Raw genomic sequence first — 18,480 nt, forward strand, 5'->3', positions numbered from 1 at the left:
CACCAGACAAAGAACCGAGCTGAAGTCTGCAATCCTGGATGAGAGTCATCGAAGTGCACACATCGCCCGCCCTGTCGTCGAATAGAACAAGGTACCGCTGTTTTTTCTCCACTTCAATCCATTTCTGTGGGTGACGAGTCAGAGGTGGCACAACGGGAGCCGTGCATCGACCTCTACGTTCGACTCATCTCCGTACGTCGCCTAATCAGTCGCCCCGATCTTGGGGTCTGAGGAATCGAGACCGAGTCACAACGGAGAAGCTCGGACCTTGCATCTGCCCTGATTCCTCGCTATCCGCTGATATTGGAGAGGGCCATGCGGCTTCGATACTGAGCGTGGGCAGCTGGTCGTTCCAGAATGAAGGAGCGTAGAACATTTTGCTCAATCGGCTGCAGGCTCGAGTTGTCTCGACGACGTGCAATACAAGATCCTGATCCTCACTTACACCAGGATCGTCACTCGTGGCGATCTTCGGGGTGATCATTCGAATGCAATAACTCGCCGGGGGTCCAGTTTTGACTTGATTGCGGTCCGGATGAAAATTCGCAGGATGTTGACAGGAGCCCGGGCTGCGACCCTATCGATTGCTTGCAGACCTCGTCGCGGACCTCACAGTACATCTTGAGCTCGTCAGCATATGTCTTGTACGGAATGTCCACGTCGGCGAAGAGGTTTTTCAGATATTGGTCTTAGATGAATCAGAATAATTGGGGAATTCAGGCGTACTGGGGTGCTTCGATGAGCAAGCCCCGCCGCATGCATGTCAGCTCTCAAAATCAACCAGGGAGGTACGTCCTCGCGCATGCCAGGACCTACACCGAGAGCCTCCACATTCCGTGAAAGGAGCGCCACAGCGTTGAGGCTAGAGTCATCCCCATCGCGCTCGAGATACTGCAAAACCTTGACTAGAACCCATGACTAGAGACGCGATACGGACGGACATGTCCTTGTCCGGCCGGCATATCCGGTTTCACGGAAATTTGTGAAATTATCCGGTTTTCTCAGCGTATATATACAGCTAATTGCATCGAACTTTCCTCCCTTGCTGGATCTATCGTCAAACTGGAGTCTCGTTCGGTGACAATGGGCAAGCAGATTCCAATCCTCGATCCGGTCAGACCTAACGTTGGTGACGACTTTCCGAAAGAAAATACTCTTCGTAAGTTCGGAGAAATCTTCGGCAATAAGCGAAGTTTCCCGCATCTGAGAAACTGTGTCATCGGCGACTCAGAGACCTTCGGAGGAGCTACTTTCTGTAATGTTTAGGTCTGGAAATCTTCCTCTCCTCCAAAAAAGCATTGCGACAGATCGCCGTACAAGTCTTCCAAAACATGAGATAGCTCGATGCCTCTCGATGGATTTCGAGACGTATATTTTGCTTGACCGAGACTGGCTGACTATCTGCGGGCAAGAATATTTGATACGACCGGTTTGTACAAGTAACGTCTCTCAACTGGGGATTTCAGAACTATTAGAAGACATGTCTGCTCTCACAGTCCGGTTTTGTGACCGCTTTCGGCGAGAAAAAGAGCCCGGTCGAATCACGTCTCTACCCTTGATCAATCGCTAGGACTGTTGGTAATGCGGCCTGATCCTCCAAAACTCGACTCGAAAATCATAACGCTTCCTCGTCTATGCATCAACGTGACGACCGGGAATCCCGAAGACGCGGCTCATCCCCCCCCTATCCACTCCCAACTACGAGGGCCACTGCCTGCTGCAGGTGTCGCGGTCTACGACTGTCCGAACTAGCCGACAAAGGGACCTGCCCAACGCTTGGAGCATCGCGGAGTTTTTGCGAAGACGTGCGCTCGAGCTCGAGAGACACACTCGAAAACAGACAAAAAAGCCGGTCTACTGTCTTAAATTCCACTAATCATTGTTTTACAGCCCAAGAGATAGCGTTCGTGTGGGAACAAAAAGACAGATTTCACAGACGCCTCTCCTCATTTGCTTTAGATTCTCTTGCGGTCAATGCTGGTCGAGAAAGCAGCAGCCGGACATAATAACGGGATTCTTGAGAAGTCCGAAATATTCACATCGCTTTGAGGACAGATACTGTACGTGAGCGAGGAAAAAATAGACGAAAATCTTCGAATGGTTCGCGGTGGGAGTTAATGTGATCCTGGGAAGAAAGATCGGACTTTGCGTCGTTTGTGGGGGGGAGCCCCACTTTCTTCTCTGGCTCGTTCGGAGCAATGGATCGCTGAGTGTGTATTTCGGTCGCTGTCTCATGATCTTCATGGTGTCTCCATTGTGTTAAAGGTCCGCGATGTCTATGCCATTCGAGGAAGTGCTAGAGCAGGTGGGGAGTTTTGGAAAATTCCAATACTTTCTCATTTTCTACCTGTGTTTCCTCGTGGCTCCGCTGCGTGTGATTCCTCTATCTGTGCATATCTTCACCTTGTTGGAGCCCCCGCATTGGTAGGTTGAGCTACGTTGTCGATTCCAGGCGGAAATTCACGCTGATTGGTTCTCATTTTGCGTATCGATCTCAAGCTCGAATCGGCTATACGCCTTGCTCTGCCGGTGAAGGGGGCGCTTTCTAGTCCTTTTTTTCTAATTGGCTAGTTTAGGTGCCGGATTCCAGAACTTGAGCGATTCAACTTTACCGATCTCGAAATCCAGAGACTTTCGATTCCCCGGATCCACGGAAGTCAGGACCATTTTGAAAAGTGTGAGATGTACGATTACGACTGGGGAAAATGGAATCCGTAAGTTTCAAGTGGGAGAAAATTACCGTCCTATGTAAGGTAGATATGAGTAGAGTTGTTTCTGTCTGGCCGGACATTGTCCTGCCGCGAGCCGTTCACGGTCCGATCGGGCATCACTCGAAGAACCAGACACGTGACTTCGGGTATCTGACTTTGCGGCGATTACGTACATCGCTTATCTCTCCCGAGGATCCGGGCATCTGCCGATTCAGATTGCATAAAGGAAGCTCCTCCGAAGGAGACACGAGCCCCTCTCGCGCTCATCGGTATCCTTGATGCTTGACTATAGCTATAGCTTCGACTATAGCTCCGAGTAGCTTGATTGCATACAGTTGAAATGTGTCGATCGCAAGGTTCCATAAAAAATCTAGAGGGGTCGGAGCAAGCCACTACCGCACTTCAAGAAAACCTCGGCCGTTCCGCGAGCGCGCGATGAGGTTGCGGTTTGACTGGACTTGCCGGGAAGTCACCCGCACATCGCGGCTTGGAACTTCTGAGGCGCCCCGAGAGTCGACTCGCGTCACGTTTTTTTCTCCACATGGGACTGCTATTTAGCCCCGATGGATCGTGAAGCATCAAGTTACTTCCTTCACCAACCAAGTTCCCTCGTCCAGCGCGAAAATCCTCTCAGTATTGAACGTGCTGGGCGTTCACGAGAAGGTGGGCCCGCTCGTTCCGCTCATTTACAAGACTCTCGTTTTCGATTGTTGATTGTGGCTCAGAGCCGACTCCGACAGAGGAAGAATTTCGCAATTTTCGAATCTCACGGCGATCGCTCGAGATCAATTCGGACTCGTCCGCGTGTGATGTTTCGAAAACTTGACCAGGAATGGCATCTGACTCAAGGAAAACTCAGGAATGCGGATATTCTACTCTGAACAGCGCCAAACAAGAGAAAGAAGAAGACGTGGTCGTGTTGGTCGGATCAACATTCGAAATATTAGACAATCATTCCTCCCTCGTTGATGGAGTCCCTCCGGAGGGTCCTGGGATTCCTGGGGAAGACCATTTTGAGAGAATGCCCTGCTCAAATTCTCTGACCCTGTAGGCTCATTGATCCCATTTCCGATTAGCAGCTCTTGGTTAGTCTCGGTCTGTGAAGCCTGGGTATGATCAGAAAGCCGATCTCGGCGACGTCCCATCCGAGCCGAACGGTTCGATCAAATCCAGGAGTGAACCCTAAGATTAAGTCATTGCGCGCAAGACAGGAACCTCGTACGTCAGCGAGAAAACGGCGATTCGGACCGCTGAGCCGGACTAAGATCTCGTTGTTTTATTCAGGAGTCTCCCTTCTCCAAAGTTCAACGAGTCCTCGCCTCGGATCTCGTGCATGAGTGGGTATACATACGACTTCAGCAACTTCTACCCAACGGTCGTGAGTGAGGTGAGCAATTGATGAAGGTTTCGCCGATCCCGGAAAGAGATCAATACATACTGGGACTTCATGTTCGATCGTGGAGAATATCAAGCATAGCGTCCGCAGCTGAATGATTCGGGAAGATGATTTTCAGAATGATTGGGTGTGTGGCGACACGTACAAAAATTACATTGCCAACTCTGTGTTCTTCGCTTCGATGTCCGTGGGAGTCCTCATCTTAGGCCACGTAAGCGACATGTGAGCATCGGAATCCTCGGGCCCGAACATGAATGGAATCGGAAGGAAATTAGTTCAATGGTCACCTTACGATTCTTCCGGGAACTTACGGATCATTCCACCATTGCAGAGTTGGACGCGTGCCAGTGATGTTCGTGACTTACGTCGTGGCGGGTTTGACGGGCATAACGACCTATTTCAGTGGAGAGTCTTTCGAATTGTTCGTAGCCACCCGCTTCGTCATGGGTTTCGTTCTCCTGTCGATAAGCATAACACCGTTCGTGCTCGGTACGTAACGACTGAGGGCGGCTCCCCGTCGGTCGATCCATGTATACATTGTTGTTGAAGGCTCTCGCGACTAGGACAAATTTCTCGCATTTTCGCAGCCGTTGAATACGTTCCGAAGGAGCGTCGAATGCTGGTTCTCTCCGCTTTCCGGTTCGTATATCCCGTGGTCGGGGTGATCGTTCCGTGGATTGCGAAAGCTTCTGGCTACTGGAGAACCCTACAACTCCTCAACGTGATTCCTTGCTGTATAGCGGCACCTTTGAGCTTTTTCATACCAGAGAGCTCCCGATGGCTTATGTCGAAGGGCAAGCTAGACCAGACGAAGAAAATCCTGCACAAGATCGCCCGCTGGAATGGAAAAACACTCCCGCCAAATGCTCTCGATGGGCTCGAGGTAAAATCGAGCTCAGTTCAGGGCCTGCGGGTTGAAGACTGACTGGCTACCGCTCCAGGCATCTAAGAGTCGAGATCCTATTGCAGCTCCCCGGCGGCGACAAGAGAAAACAGATTAGCGTCTTTGCGATCGCGAAGTACCCTCGACTCCGACGCAATGTGCTCCTCACCCTCTTCTTGTGGTATGCTCTTTCATTCTTCCCGTCTTCTCACGTCTTGAGAGCAAGATCCGGTGGTTCCTGCCGCCTCGGAGCTCCGAATTGGATTTGACTTCTCTGAGATTCCGAATCCCCCGCAGGCTCAACTCCTGCTTGGTATACTCTGCTGGTCAGCTATATGCGGCGCAGGTGACGCCCTCCCCGTTCTTGACGACATCTGCCACAAACGGCGTTGACATCCTCGCTACAGCGGTTGCCATGCCTCTGGCGGACTACTGGGGACGGAAGCCGTCGATGATGATGTTCTATATTCTGTCGGCCATCTCGTACTTCATCATAGGACTCATTTCCAATTGTGAGTTCGAGAACTTCCGGCTCAATAGGAGTACGAAGCAAGGGGTGAAATTAAAGGATCTGTCCGCTTCCGGCGTCGATGATATTGAGAAAGATGACGAAGGAATCTTTTTCTTTCCTGGAACAGCTTTCCTAATCATGTTCATCCTCCTGATGATCGGCCGCTTCGCCTTGACCATGGCCTACAATGTGGGATATCTCTACGCGGCAGAAGTTTATCCGACTGAAGTTCGCTCTCAAGCTCTTTCGGTCAGACAGGCATTCGGATCCCTGGGGAAATTCTTCAGTTCTCAGATCGTCATGCTTGTGAGTAAAAGGAGAATCTCCTTCGCTTTTTTCGCCTCATTTTATCATGTTTCGGAAGAAACGTAAACATTGACATCTATTCACAGGCCTACTACGGTCCGTTCGTACCTTTGTTCCTGTTCGGAATCATCTCGGGAACAACGGCTGCGATGGCCCTTCCCCTTCCTGAGACACTGCACCAAGACCTACCGGAAACGCTCGAAGATGGAGAGAATCTCAAAGGTGAGCAGCCCTCCCAACGTCCTCGGTTTCCGTAGATGGAATATCGCACAATTTCGGGAATTTCGAATACCGGTTGATGAATTCACATATCCAACCCTCCCTTTGGAATGAGCAAATATCAGTGCTGCCCCTAGCTTCGATTCTCATGAATCTTACTTGGCGCAGGTTTGCCGCGGTCCTGGATGTTCGGTTGTCCCGTGAATCCTGATCAGGAAGCTCCGGACTCCCCGGCGCGCCGCAGAGGGAGAACCCTGTCGGCTGCGTCCGCGGCTACAGTTGACTCCATATCACCGGAAAACTGATTTTTCCGCGGTAAATTCGTTTGTGAAGGCTATTTTTTTGTTTATGTGTACATAATGTGTACAATGCTAGAGTTGCTCATTTTGATTGACAAATGGTCACACCGCCAATACTCTGGGAATAAAAAAATCGTAGCTTCTCGGAAATATTCGTTCTTGTAATCGAATTCGTACCCGATCCTTCTTGAACGGACAAAATTATCCGGACCATCCCCGCAATACTCCTAGTTTTATGAATCTCCCCTTCCTTCTCCTCCCCGAAGTTGTCTCGCTCAATGGCGCCTTCAATCGAAATATAGACACTGTTTTCTGAGAATTGTACGTTTGTGATCTACGTATGAGGGGCATAAAACCGTGAGCGGGGCAGGTATGCCGCTCCTGGCGCCCCCTGACCGGAACACAGCAGTGACGAGAATCCCACATTCGAGCCTCGACGAGGCGTAGCTCCCGACATGCGCTGACGCTTTGAATGAGAAATCGAAACATTCAAGTATCATTGTTGCGTTATGGCTGTGAAGCCCACAGAGCGATCGAATACACGGCCCGACTGGAAGTGCGCGCGCATGATCGTCACTTCTCTCCGGAGTTCTCTCCGAGACTCGATTTCAGTTCTAGCGAATATGGAGGCTCGTATCGTGCAAGGTTCGTGAATGGGATTTCGACTTGCGATCTTGCGTTCACGCTGCAAGACCAAGCCATGATTGAAGTGTGTGGCCCACTCCGACATCGATAGTTGTTAGTCACGACCTGAAGGCTTTTTCGGTCATCGCTGAGTCGACTTTCGTCATCAATCAATATAAGTATTTTTGACGCTATGCGAGATCTTCCCCCTCGACTTCATGGAACGCTCTGGATCTCGACCTTATGGGCTCACAATCCTGGCTGCATGCAGCGATCGGCCTCGATATGACGTCGTTCAAGTATTCTCACCGAAATCATTTCAGAGAATCGTACTGAAAATTGCGATCGAGACGAAGCCGAACTCTTCCCTTTGACTCTCTACACGAGTATATCTGTTTCCGATCGGAATGGCGAAGCGTCAACGAGTACGTTGTGTGGGGGGGAATATCTCCCCGTTGTCGATGCCATACCACCTTGCTTACAGGAAGAGCTTGAATCTTACTCAACAAGGGGGAGTCCTTCCAGATAGTGAGAAGATTCTCTCGGTGACCGGGGAAAACGAACCGTTGTACGCGTTGAGAGTCAGGCAAAGCAGAGGTATTTTCGAGCTATGATACCTCTAAAAGTCCGGCTCATAAGAAAACGGTGTCATTCTTCTTCTCAGAGAAGACACAAACATAATTCTGCTTCACCCGTTCGAGAAGTCTATTCTCTTCCAGAACCAGGGATTGTTCACACATTATTGAGTCTCCTGGATCGCTCAGACAACGTGCTCTTGGACCTGCGCACAGACGACGGCTTCACGGACTCGCAATGCATTTGCGGCGGGTGCCAGTATTTTAGGAAGCAACACGGCTTGATTCAACCCAGCCAGGTTAGTCCCACGGGAATTTCCTCCCGATGTTTCTCCAGGAGTGGGCGAATCCCTCATGAACATTATTTCACCTTGCTCATTCAGCGAGGCGCCCGTGGGCTCTCTCGATCGGGAGGATCGTCATTCGGAACATCAGAGACTTCCAGAAGTCGTATTTGCAGGCATTGGCTTGCTCATTGCAAGGGGGTCATGCTGTTTCCCGATCCCAGAATATTCCACCTTCGTATCATTTGATTCCAGACGCTGACTGTCTCCACCCGACACGGAGTATTCTGCTACGTTGAGCTCCGCCACGATGTCTTCACGGCTTCGGACTCGGCAAAAGTCGTCTCGTTATGCACGATGCCGACCAAAGCTCACCAAGGAGCTCACATGGTAGGCATGACGTATACTCTATGGAGGAATAGGGAATGATTCTTTAGAGACTCTTTTTCATGGACATCTTGTCGACCGTAGGTCAGTTATCGCGATCGTGGCAAGAGGGAGTTCCTCGGCAGCCTCAGGAGGGATGGCCAAGGTTTTTCCATAGAGCCACTGGGTAGTACAACAGCCCAGGATATGATAATCATGCTCGCGCTTGGGGCCGCCGCGGTGAGCAGCCTGAGGATTTTACTCGTCGCATACGGAAATTTCAATTCCATGAGACGGGCCGACTTCAAATTTGTAGTCATTCCAGTTCCTGCTCCCAAGGGAGTGTCCTGCTCCGAGCAAATATCCTCCGTCTTCAAGACGAGGGCGCTTCAAGGTAATACTTTGCTCTCTCCCTCAGCCGAGAAGGAATCGTCTGAAGAGTGAGATTACCCGGTTTTTCTGAATTTCCAGAGCACCCGAAGACCAAACGAAAACCGAGTCGACTCATGCATCAAGTGTTGCTGCTGCAGCTCCAGAGGAGAACAGCACAATGCTTGCTACATTGTGACGGATCTATGCCTTCGCATTCTGTGCCTCTCCTCCTCCGGAGGCTGAGGCGAGAGACGACTGCGTGGCGGCACTTTCCCGAAATGCATCAAGGCGCTCGATTGTCCGATTCGGTCCAGAGTTCTGAGGCAAACGGCCTGCAAGTGCGCCGTTCGCACTCTGGACGCTGGCAAGCCTCTCGTGGAAGGCATCGGATACGCAGAACGACTCTGTTTCTGTCGTACCTCCTGCGAGGTCGCTCTGGCCTCAAATTAGCCTCGATCGATCCATCGTCGAGGTCATCCGGTGCGACGAGCGAGAAATCGTCCATATGCGTGGTCCATGATTGAGTGATCATCATCCCGTGATTATTATTTTGGTAGCTCGAACGGGAGCCCCTATTTTATTCGAAATATACATACATTGCATTCTGCTATTCTGTGAAAAATCGGAGTAGGTACAAAAATCGAAGAGACCGATCACGATCGAGTCCTGATCACTCTTGTTTGAGCAAACAAACGTTCTCATTGATCGAATCGTTGAATGATTTTCTTTGGTAGGCAAACTTGTAGAAGTTTATGAAAAGAGCGAGCCCCAGGAAGCCTTGCGGCATCATCATCATGATGAACTCCGGGGGATAGCCGCAATCATAGAATATCGGGATAAACCCGTGGAGGATTATGGCAATGTGCTGATAAATTTGAGCTTTGGTGAGATGACGTTTCCACCAGAGATATTTTTTGAACCGCGGGCCGAGCATCGCAAGGAAGTAGTACGAGTACATTACGATGTGAATGCAGCAGTTCATGCAGATGCCGAACATTGTCTGACCGTCCATTCCGATATACATGAAAATGTAACCGTTGAGGACTATCAGTGCGTGGTGCGACACGTGTTGAGCGGTGATATGATCGTATTTTTTGCGGAGCACGAAGAAAATCGTGTCGAGAAAATCCAGTGCACGGATCAGCAGGTACCAGTAGCAGTAGGAGACGAGAGCGACCGAGTTCTCGTCTGGAGAGTGATTCATCGGTTGGCACAGGAGGTTGTATCCGCCCCCGATGTAGGAGTGGCGCAGGAACTTGTAGGCGAAGAAACAATTCGCCACCACCATCGAAGCATTGTAGAGTGAAATCATGCCTTTCAGGTTGTACGGCTTCCTGTTCGCCATCATCCGGGGACCATAGCTGTAGATGAAGTAGAGGTAGGCAACTTCCAGCACAATCACGTAGATGGGATTCGAGATGAGGAACCAGTCCCTCGTCCGGGGATCGGCATGCTCATACGCCCAGTTTTGGAAAGCTGTTATCGAGCTGAACATCTTCGTGCGCTCCCGGGGGCTCTGATTCCCACGAGAGACGTATTCTCTGCACCGGCTCACTTCAGCACGTGCTCATCGAGAATGCATAGACAGCGAAACTTCCAAGGCACTGATCACAGAAGGGTAAGGGGCTCTCTGAAGCAGACTTCGTCGGACCTTTCCGCCAAACTTCGCACCTCCACCCCTCAACGGGAGAGATCAGGAGGGCCCGGAGCGGAATGAGAAGTGAATTGTGCAGCGGTGGCATGCCAGAGTCCCATGTGCATTTAATTGCCGCTCCAAGCAGCGAGGAGTTGGTTATTGAGCTACCGGAATCATTCAGAATCTCAAAGCGCGTGCGTCTTCCACTCGGAGACTTTTCGCATATCTGAATGATCCTCGCGAGCTATTCTCAAGAATCAGGCACTGGGACAGTCGTTCCACCATTCCGCAAACAGCGCTCGTACAAGTTCAGGGTCGAGTCATTCACATCGGAAAGAATGTTTTGCCTCCGAACCGAAGCTCTGCCATCTTATCTGCCGCAGGATTCTTTTTTTTCTGGGGGATCTTGACCGATCCAAGGAAGTCGGTGATGGCCATCACGTCTGTCAATGAGGATTTCGATCTTTATTGGGCTGACTAGTTCATTTGCACAGAAGCCCGTTCGCGAGGAACGGCGAACTCGCTCCTAAGTGAGTCCCGAGTACTGGTTAAAATAACTTTTTTTTGATCGATTGAGGATTCCAGAAAATCACCACCCACATCCGATATCTGGTGGAAAATGACTTGAGGAGAGGGATACTACGATGCTATTCTTGCATACTGAAAACCGTAAAATGCTCCGATTTTGTCAAATTTCCCCCTTGGGGAGACGTCTGTCGAAGCGTTTGAAAATGTGCAGCGCTCGTGGTAGTTTCTGGCATCCGTTTCGGAGTAGGACTCCGACAGTATCTCCGAGAGGGAGTTCTCTAGGCCTCTCTCCTTATTAGGAGATTACTCTGGGTTCACGATCCCCGTGCAGTCATGGAACAGATTCCTCGAAAGAGAATTCTCAACCAAAAAAATTGGTTCACCAATGAAGGCAGAATATCTTCCACGAGAATGCACACGATCGCGAGAGGGGAATCTTCGCAGAGGTGATTTTCGAAATAGGTGTCGCGAATCCGAACACCGCTCGACTTGTGGTGGTGTTTCTGAGCGAAAGCGGAATTTCGAAACGGTTCCGGCGTGACCCTGACACGAAAGTGAGAGCAAACACACGAAATCCGGGGCGGATTGGATGCCGCGTCATTCTGCTGATGAAGGAAATTCTGTGATGCCACGACTCCGCGAATTCAATGCAGGAATTATTATAGGGCTTTCCGAACTTATGTTCGAACCTTGTTTCATACTGTTATTTCGATGGAAAAATGCCAACCTTTCATCGCGGCAAGTTCTTCAATGCATCCCCACTGTATTGCGTTAATTCCGTGCATTTTTCCCTTACAGCGTGCATCTCCAGTAGCAATCAGCCATTCTCATCGTGGACTCATACATCGCGAGGAGGCACAAGTCTCAGAAGAGAGTACATATATATACAGTCTCATGCTCGTGAACATAGCTTCGATATAGATTATTCTACGACACTGTGGAGTGCCTTCCCCCTTCCTACGCTCTTCCACTCATTCCAGCATAACACTCCGCTTCGATTCATAAGGGTTCAGACTTCCCCCTTCCTACGCTCTTCCACTCATTCCAGCATAACACTCCGCTTCGATTCATAAGGGTTCAGACTCGTTCTGGCTCATGCTCGGTAGACATAATATCCTAGACTTTACCCCTGCTCATTGTCGCTCGATTGGCGCGTGGATTCTGACGAGGATTCACACCCCGATATCCTCCGTTGAAGCGCAACGGAGCCGGCCTCTTTTCGTAACGCACTGGAGGTGGCATGGGGACCGCGGGATAGTCGTCGGCATCCATTTCTGGCGAATCTGGGGGAGGTTGAATAGGGGGCATTCCCATGGCGGGCATCTCCGGTTGAATTGAATCTTCGTCCATCGGTGACACCTCTTCCATTTCCATCATGGGATCCATCATAGGCTTCATCATGGGTTTCATCATGGGCTTCATCATGGGTTTCATCATGGGCTTCATCATTGGTTTCATCATGGGCTCCATCATGGGCTCCATCATAGGCTTCATCATGGGCTTCATCATGGGCTTCATCGTCATTGGTTTCATCATCATCATTGAGTTATCAGTGATGACGTCGAAATGTATGTCTAGGGAAAATTGAACATGAGTCAATGGTCGTTAAGGGACGAATAATCAGTTCACCTGGATGCCCGATGGCGTACTCAGAAGGAAACTTTTTCGGCTACTGACCGTGATGGTGATCGTGGAGCATGTCGCTGAGGTCGATGACTGCGGGCATGGTCGGACAGGGCGGCTTGAATGGTTTTTCAAACGTCATCATGGGCATCATCATAATGGGCATCACGGATGGGCTTTTCGGAGTCATCAACTGCACGGCTGCGTGCAGGAGGAGTCTGCAGCCCAAGAAAAAGTCGTCTAGTTCCCACGGTTATCGATAGCATCATTCTGTTATCACGTTCGACTCTTGAGGGACCTCGTGCGAATGATGAGAGAAAGCTCTCTTTGACATCGGGGGTGGGACAGGCGAAGACGCCCCCGGGATCTCCAGGTTCGTCTGAGACAAAACGATACTTACCCGTTCTTCAGAACTTTCTTGAGCTTAGCGGCATCGCTCACACTCACGGCTGCCGCGAGCACGAACGCGAACACGAGCACCGCTTTCAAGGGGCTGAATTTATCAGACATGGTTGGCAAACGATCATACTGCAACATCTGGCTCTACATGTGTTTTTATAGCGATGACAAGCCGATGGAAATCATTTATTACGCGGTGGAAGAATTCCCTTCTCCATCTTTTAGTGTCAAGGAAAATTCGATCGGATGCCGAACTGAGCTTTGGACCGACTTACAACATTCAAATTAGGGAATGCAGCAATGATCCGTTTCGAACAGTTTCCTTCGACTGACTGCCATTTCAATACAACAGAAAAACACGGAGACCTATCCACGAAGAAACAGAAGGAAGTAGGCTCCCTGATCGCCGGAAAGAATATAAAATACCTAGCGAGAAATATATAGCTTCGCGAGCATTGTTTTCCCGGGTTACGTAGAAGGAACGATGTTCTGCTTGAAGGTCTCCTATTGAGCCCGTTGGGGAATAACACGACAACCGATTTTTTTGATCGCTCTTGAGCGGTGTCTTGGAGCGGCGGTACGAGGTGACGAGAGGCACAGGAAAATATACGGTACGAGGTGTCCGTGAAACCTTGTGGAGCGCGTCTTGTCAATAGCGCCCTCTTACGAGGCGACACCGGACCAAAAATAAACCAGTTGTCGTCTCCAATGTCAAGGAACTCACACTTGTGATCCCAATTCTCACTCCAGGACTGATGCGAACGATAGCTAAACCTATTCATACAAGCTCCTCCCAGGAACAGGAGGACTCGGTCCTCCGACTTTGGAATCATAAGAGAGTTCGATGGCTTTGTCCTCATATCATTGTAAGATCACCCGAATGCACTATGGGGATGAGCAGCCTCGGCGCTCGCCCGATGTGGCTCTACTCTCGACTATTTTTCTTCCGGACCCTATGTTCTTTTCGTTGAATATTATTCCCGGACCGAGTTAACATGATTTGATCGTCGACTTTTCGAGTGTGGAGGCTCCAGCCTGTTACGAGAAAGCTCCGAGTAAATGGCTGTTAAAGAATTAGGTTCGGAGCGAAGGAAACCCTTGTCATTCGGGCGAAAAGTCAAAAAGGCGCGAGCTCAAACTGGGCGAAATACCATTTGGGCGAGATGCCGTTTAGGCGAAAATAAATATGGGCGAAATAACATTTGGGTGCCGAATAGGTGGGATCTCTTATGAGGGAACTGATCACTCATGCGGAATCGACGGGAAACAGGACCTGGTGATCGCGAGAATGAAAACACCTTGTGAGTTTCTTTGCCATAGGCGACATATAGCACCAACGACTTTGTTGGCGTCAGGCGAAATGATAGTTATTCTCGTCAATTTTAATTTACATATCTTTCTACGAAGACGAGTAGAAGTTGACGTACCACAAGTTACGACTCCATGGAGAAGCTTTGCGCGATGCCCCGCATATACTCCACGTGCGTCCCGTTCGAAAAGTCCCTCACAATCTCTAAAATCCCCCTGTCGGCCTCCACTTATTGCGCTCCTTAGCACTTAGAGCACCCCCGAGGAATCGTTCCAACTGGAAGTTTCGATTTCTCTGTATTCTCCTCAAGCCGTCGATGAAGTTCCCCAGCGTCGGGTGGCTGACTCCGAACTCGAGCTGCATGCGTCGATGAGCGCCTTCCGCGTGGTTGTTTGTACGCGCCTTGCCGTCGAGTGTTCGTTGGAAGACTGACCACATGTCTACCGGGAACAGTGGCTCCCGTGTCAATATCGCTCCTTCACGGCTGACTCCGTTCAATCTTCCAAGTTCCACGTCCTCGAAGTCATTGAGAACGGCGACGAGCTCCGGCGGCGGGAGTGCTGCGAGCTCGGAGATCGCGTTATCCAGCTCGGCCGGTGGAACGAAAGCCAAGGCAGCGATCATCCTCTCGTTGAGTGCGAATTTGTCGTCATAAATATACCTGTTGAAGACATTATCAGGAAAGAAGAATGAGAGGGTGCTATGATGGACTGAGGCTTGGAACTGGCAAGCCGGATCAGAGGAGTCCTCTCTCCGAGATTCGAAAAGAAATTGAAACGAGCATATGAAATCGTTCGGCATATCCAGTCGACCCGTCCATCGATCGGCTCAGAGAACGGGTCTTCCCGACTCATAAATCCTCCTCCCGCCAGCTCGAGCTTCATGCTTTTCACGAGGTGGGAGGAACAGCCGTCCATTCTCGCATAGGATGAGAAAACGCTGCGCACGGCGTTCATGACAGCCCTTCCGAAGTCCATCACCACGGACAGAGAACTCAGAGCCGGCCACGCGTTCTTCAGGAGACTCAGCGCCCTCGTGTAAGTTTTAGCGGTCCTGATCGGAGGCAGCGCATACGCGACCGGGAAGACACACTGGGACGATCCTCCTTTTTTCAAAAGCTCTTTCACAAAAAAAAAGTGTTTTCAAAAGCAGGGGCCTACATACGAAGCCAGAATGCTCATTTAGCAGATAGGACAAGCTCCCCGGAAAACTCACCAGGAAATGTGGGATTCTCAAGGACAGACTCATCAAACTGGTAGGTCGGTTCGAATTCAATGAAATTCCGCTTCGAACATCGAGTACGTTCTCTGGGTGGGTTTCGATTGGTACTCGCATGGTGCATGTATGAAGAAAAAAACTCTCCTGCAGGCCGGAGCTAGAGCCAGAGCGAAGAGGGATCATTTTGCCTCTACGATCCTGAACCGATATCGTGTGATCTCGAGCTCACAATCAGTTCCGTGAGATCAGCATCTCTATTCGCGATCCGGCGCAGGTCCCGGATTCTTCTTCGTGATCTGCAACTCTCCATCTGACACTTCTAGGTATGATGAAGGGAGACATTTCAAGATTTCAATTCGATTCCTAGCGCTATCGCGTGCACTACCGGAGCGCGCGGTTATGCGTATATCGAGAGAATCGTGATGTTGCAACGGTCGGAATTTTCAGCGATATTGAACTCCGGAGGCTGTTCCCGGGGCGCACCGGGAAAAAAGGATGCTACCGCGTCCGAAGAGATGTCGGATGGCACCTCAAACGGAATAGATCGATTTTAGCTTCAAGACAGGCATTGTGGTCGATGCAAGCTCAATGAGAGCCCGCTTTCCTTATTACCGAAGGACCGGGTCTAAATATAACCGGACACCGCTTCCCGACTCCCCGATACGACTGGCATATTACTCTTGACTCCCTGATTGGACACCGCCCGCGGCGTCTTTTTCTCTAGCATCTGGAGTGAGCGGGAAGCCCTGTCTACAGAAGAGCTCCACGGAATTCCGGTTTCGACCGAACGAAGCGACCGCCGAAATCTTGGTTCCCTACACCCTCAAAATCGGTCTCGGTTCCTTTGTCAAGGTGTGGTGAACTCTTCGCCGATCGATGATCCATTCAATAACGATCACTGCTGAAGTCTCCTCACTGACAAGAAACTGCCCAGCTCGTCTCAGATGCGCCTCGCACAACGCGTTACCGGACGCGGGGAGAAAGATGACGCGATCCCTAACTGGTCGTGGCTCTCATGGGACAGCATATTCGAGCGAGGCGTAACCGTTCGAGCGTTAGCCGGGAACTAGCGAGTCTAAAAATATCCTCCTTGTACCGTCTCATTCGTTGCGTCTTCTTCCAGGTGGGAGCTCCTTCGCGATAAGGAGGCGCTCGGGAACCTGCGCGGATGCAATCGACTACAGCGACAAGGGTTCCCAGTTTAGCTCTGTCGGTGTCACCACTAGGGGAAGAGCGTTCCATGAGGCGAGGCAAGCATCCGGCGGGGTTTCAGAGCCCGGCTGGTGCTTGCCTTGGGCAGTGCACAGATGTGCCCGAGCCACCTGAAAAACGTGTAGCGGACGTCTTATAACTGAGGTAAGGAAACAAGCTCGCGACCATCTGCCGCAGACGAGACGAACATCCTCAACGAGCCATTTCGACTCGGCTTAGGCTCAGTACATAGTCCCGAGCTCCGTCGTCGACCTCAGAATTCGACGATCGTGCGGTGTTCGGCTTCAACATGGACGGTGCGAAGTATAAACTCGTCGACTACAACGTTCCAACGGCAGGACGACTCGCTGCGTTGCTTTTCAATTACAAAAACATCGACTTCGAATACGTACAAGTCGACAAGTCGAAGGCTCACGAACAGGAAACCGGTGAGTAGATCCCAGTGGAATCCAGCGGGCTCCAAGATCGCCGGATGATGCTGTTTTGATCTGCGGGGAAGCTCCTTCTGAACCATCGTTCTCCATGTTCCTTTCTATCAGCTTCGCCTTTCGGGAGTCTACCGGTTCTGTACGTGAATGATGAGATACTCGCCACGGATTACGCGATCTGCATGTACATCGCTCGAGTGCACGGTGAGACGAATACGATAAGCAGATTCACATGCCTTCGGGAACACTTATTTGTTGAGCTTAGCGTCCGAAAAAAAATCCGGCGTTCCTGCGAAAGACACATCATGACTGTAAGACGTTGTATCTCTCGGGAATCTCAGGGTTGGAGGGCAAGGATGCCAAGGACGCGGCTCGATGCGCCACCATTGTGACGGGAATCGCCCAACTGTTCTCTACAGTACGTATAAATACTAGATCCGCCAGCTACCTTTCCGTAACTCTCGCTCGAAAAGATACTGTGAGTATTTATACTCCGTTCCCACGAACTGCGTTCAACGAAGCAAGATGGTTTTCTCTCGAGATAGACCGCTCGCCTTCTATGAGTCTCCGATCCATGCTTCCTCTACGTGATGGTATCGTGAGAAATATTCATGAGTCGTCGGCGCGAGAGAAGCTGGAACATTCTTTTTTATAGAAACTCATGGGAGGGAAAGATATTCGAGACAAGTTACCCAAATACTTGAGAAGCTTCGACAAGCTTCTGCGAAGGGTCAACACAGGATATTTCGTCGGCGAACAGGTTGGTCTACATAGCTCCGTGAATCGGTCAATATACGAATGCGACGAGAAGGAGTCGGAAGATCCCGAATCATGAGGAATGGAGTGAAAAACTTGTAGATCTCTGTCGAAAGTTAGTCCCGGTGTCGCTTCTCGATATCGGAACCCTAAGGGAACACTTTTGCGGGTTTTCTAGATCACTTGGGCGGATTTGGCGGTGGCGTTCTCCTGTCATCAGATCCAGGCGCGTTCCCACGGAGCCCTCGATCGTCATCCGAACTTGAACGATCACTACTTGAATATGTATTCGATACCGGCAGTTAAGAAATTCCTCGAAGAGACCTGTCCGTCTGAATAGCAGAAGGATCCGGTCAGGTATCTCCCATTGAGATACTGTGTTTCGCTCGACCGTCTCATCGAGTGAGCTCTGCTTGGCGGAACGAAGATCGACCTACGAGACGAGAATCCCTCGCTCGAGACAGTCAGTGATCAGATGATCGAAATTCAAATAGTCGAGCCGAACTTTTCCACGTGTAGCTTTTGCGAATCAGAGAGGCCGAGCTCCTGATAAGAAAGAACTTCTCCGCTACATGCCGGATCCCGATCACACGAGGCACGAAATTATCTCGTCTTGACGCAGACACATTTCCAACGCTTCAGAGTCCCCCCCGTCGATGTGATTGAGGAACATCGGTGCATGCATATGTCTCCAGGAAGAATTCTTCGAGGACGATTATAGGATCCGGAATTCTGAACCGTGCCGACCGCGATATTCGGACTGGTCTCGGTGTTTGCTAAGTCTCGGTTCTCTTCGAAGCACTTCGCGAAACTCACCTCTATTGC

At 50.5% G+C, this 18,480-nt stretch overlaps 3 protein-coding genes across 3 annotated transcripts; 2 read left to right on the forward strand and 1 right to left on the reverse strand.

Annotated features, from left to right (window-relative positions):
• The first annotated feature begins 1,963 nt into the window (after positions 1-1,963).
• LOC100905978 (solute carrier family 22 member 8) lies at positions 1,964-6,331 on the forward strand. Its single transcript, XM_018640014.2, has 12 exons — positions 1,964-2,060; positions 2,266-2,424; positions 2,577-2,714; positions 3,999-4,098; positions 4,226-4,329; positions 4,439-4,596; positions 4,695-4,990; positions 5,077-5,171; positions 5,288-5,502; positions 5,629-5,807; positions 5,894-6,029; positions 6,195-6,331. Exons 2-12 carry the CDS (start codon positions 2,273-2,275, stop codon positions 6,329-6,331), a joined length of 1,710 nt encoding a protein of 569 aa, XP_018495530.2. The 5' UTR covers positions 1,964-2,060; positions 2,266-2,272.
• A 2,885-nt stretch (positions 6,332-9,216) lies between these two features.
• Positions 9,217-10,118, reverse strand: LOC100898790 (elongation of very long chain fatty acids protein AAEL008004). Its single transcript, XM_003744527.2, has one exon. The coding sequence runs from the start codon at positions 10,039-10,041 to the stop codon at positions 9,217-9,219; it is 825 nt and encodes a 274-aa protein (XP_003744575.1). The 5' UTR covers positions 10,042-10,118.
• A 6,017-nt stretch (positions 10,119-16,135) lies between these two features.
• Positions 16,136-17,995, forward strand: LOC100906270 (glutathione S-transferase 4-like). Its single transcript, XM_029111801.1, has 6 exons — positions 16,136-16,165; positions 16,776-16,899; positions 17,011-17,103; positions 17,241-17,317; positions 17,555-17,659; positions 17,834-17,995. Exons 1-6 carry the CDS (start codon positions 16,136-16,138, stop codon positions 17,993-17,995), a joined length of 591 nt encoding a protein of 196 aa, XP_028967634.1.
• Positions 17,996-18,480: the final 485 nt, after the last annotated feature.

The sequence above is a fragment of the Galendromus occidentalis genome, unplaced genomic scaffold (assembly GCF_000255335.2).
Source record: "Galendromus occidentalis unplaced genomic scaffold, Mocc_1.1 scf7180000077470, whole genome shotgun sequence".
NCBI classification, from domain to species: Eukaryota; Metazoa; Arthropoda; class Arachnida; order Mesostigmata; family Phytoseiidae; genus Galendromus; species Galendromus occidentalis.

What these genes read in the sequence shown, in the direction of transcription:
- LOC100898790 (XM_003744527.2), bottom strand. Translation starts at nt 10,041, where the DNA reads ATGTTCAGCTCGATAACAGCTTTCCAAAACTGGGCGTATGAGCATGCC.
- LOC100905978 (XM_018640014.2), top strand. Translation starts at nt 2,273, where the DNA reads ATGTCTATGCCATTCGAGGAAGTGCTAGAGCAGGTGGGGAGTTTTGGA. An exon ending in ATGCTCTCGATGGGCTCGAG is followed by an intron (nt 4,991 to 5,076) that starts GTAAAATCGAGC and finishes ATCCTATTGCAG; the next exon opens with CTCCCCGGCGGCGACAAGAG. An exon ending in GTTCTCAGATCGTCATGCTT is followed by an intron (nt 5,808 to 5,893) that starts GTGAGTAAAAGG and finishes ATCTATTCACAG; the next exon opens with GCCTACTACGGTCCGTTCGT.
- LOC100906270 (XM_029111801.1), top strand. Translation starts at nt 16,136, where the DNA reads ATGATCCATTCAATAACGATCACTGCTGAA. An exon ending in CAATAACGATCACTGCTGAA is followed by an intron (nt 16,166 to 16,775) that starts GTCTCCTCACTG and finishes GACGGTGCGAAG; the next exon opens with TATAAACTCGTCGACTACAA. An exon ending in GGCTCACGAACAGGAAACCG is followed by an intron (nt 16,900 to 17,010) that starts GTGAGTAGATCC and finishes CCTTTCTATCAG; the next exon opens with CTTCGCCTTTCGGGAGTCTA.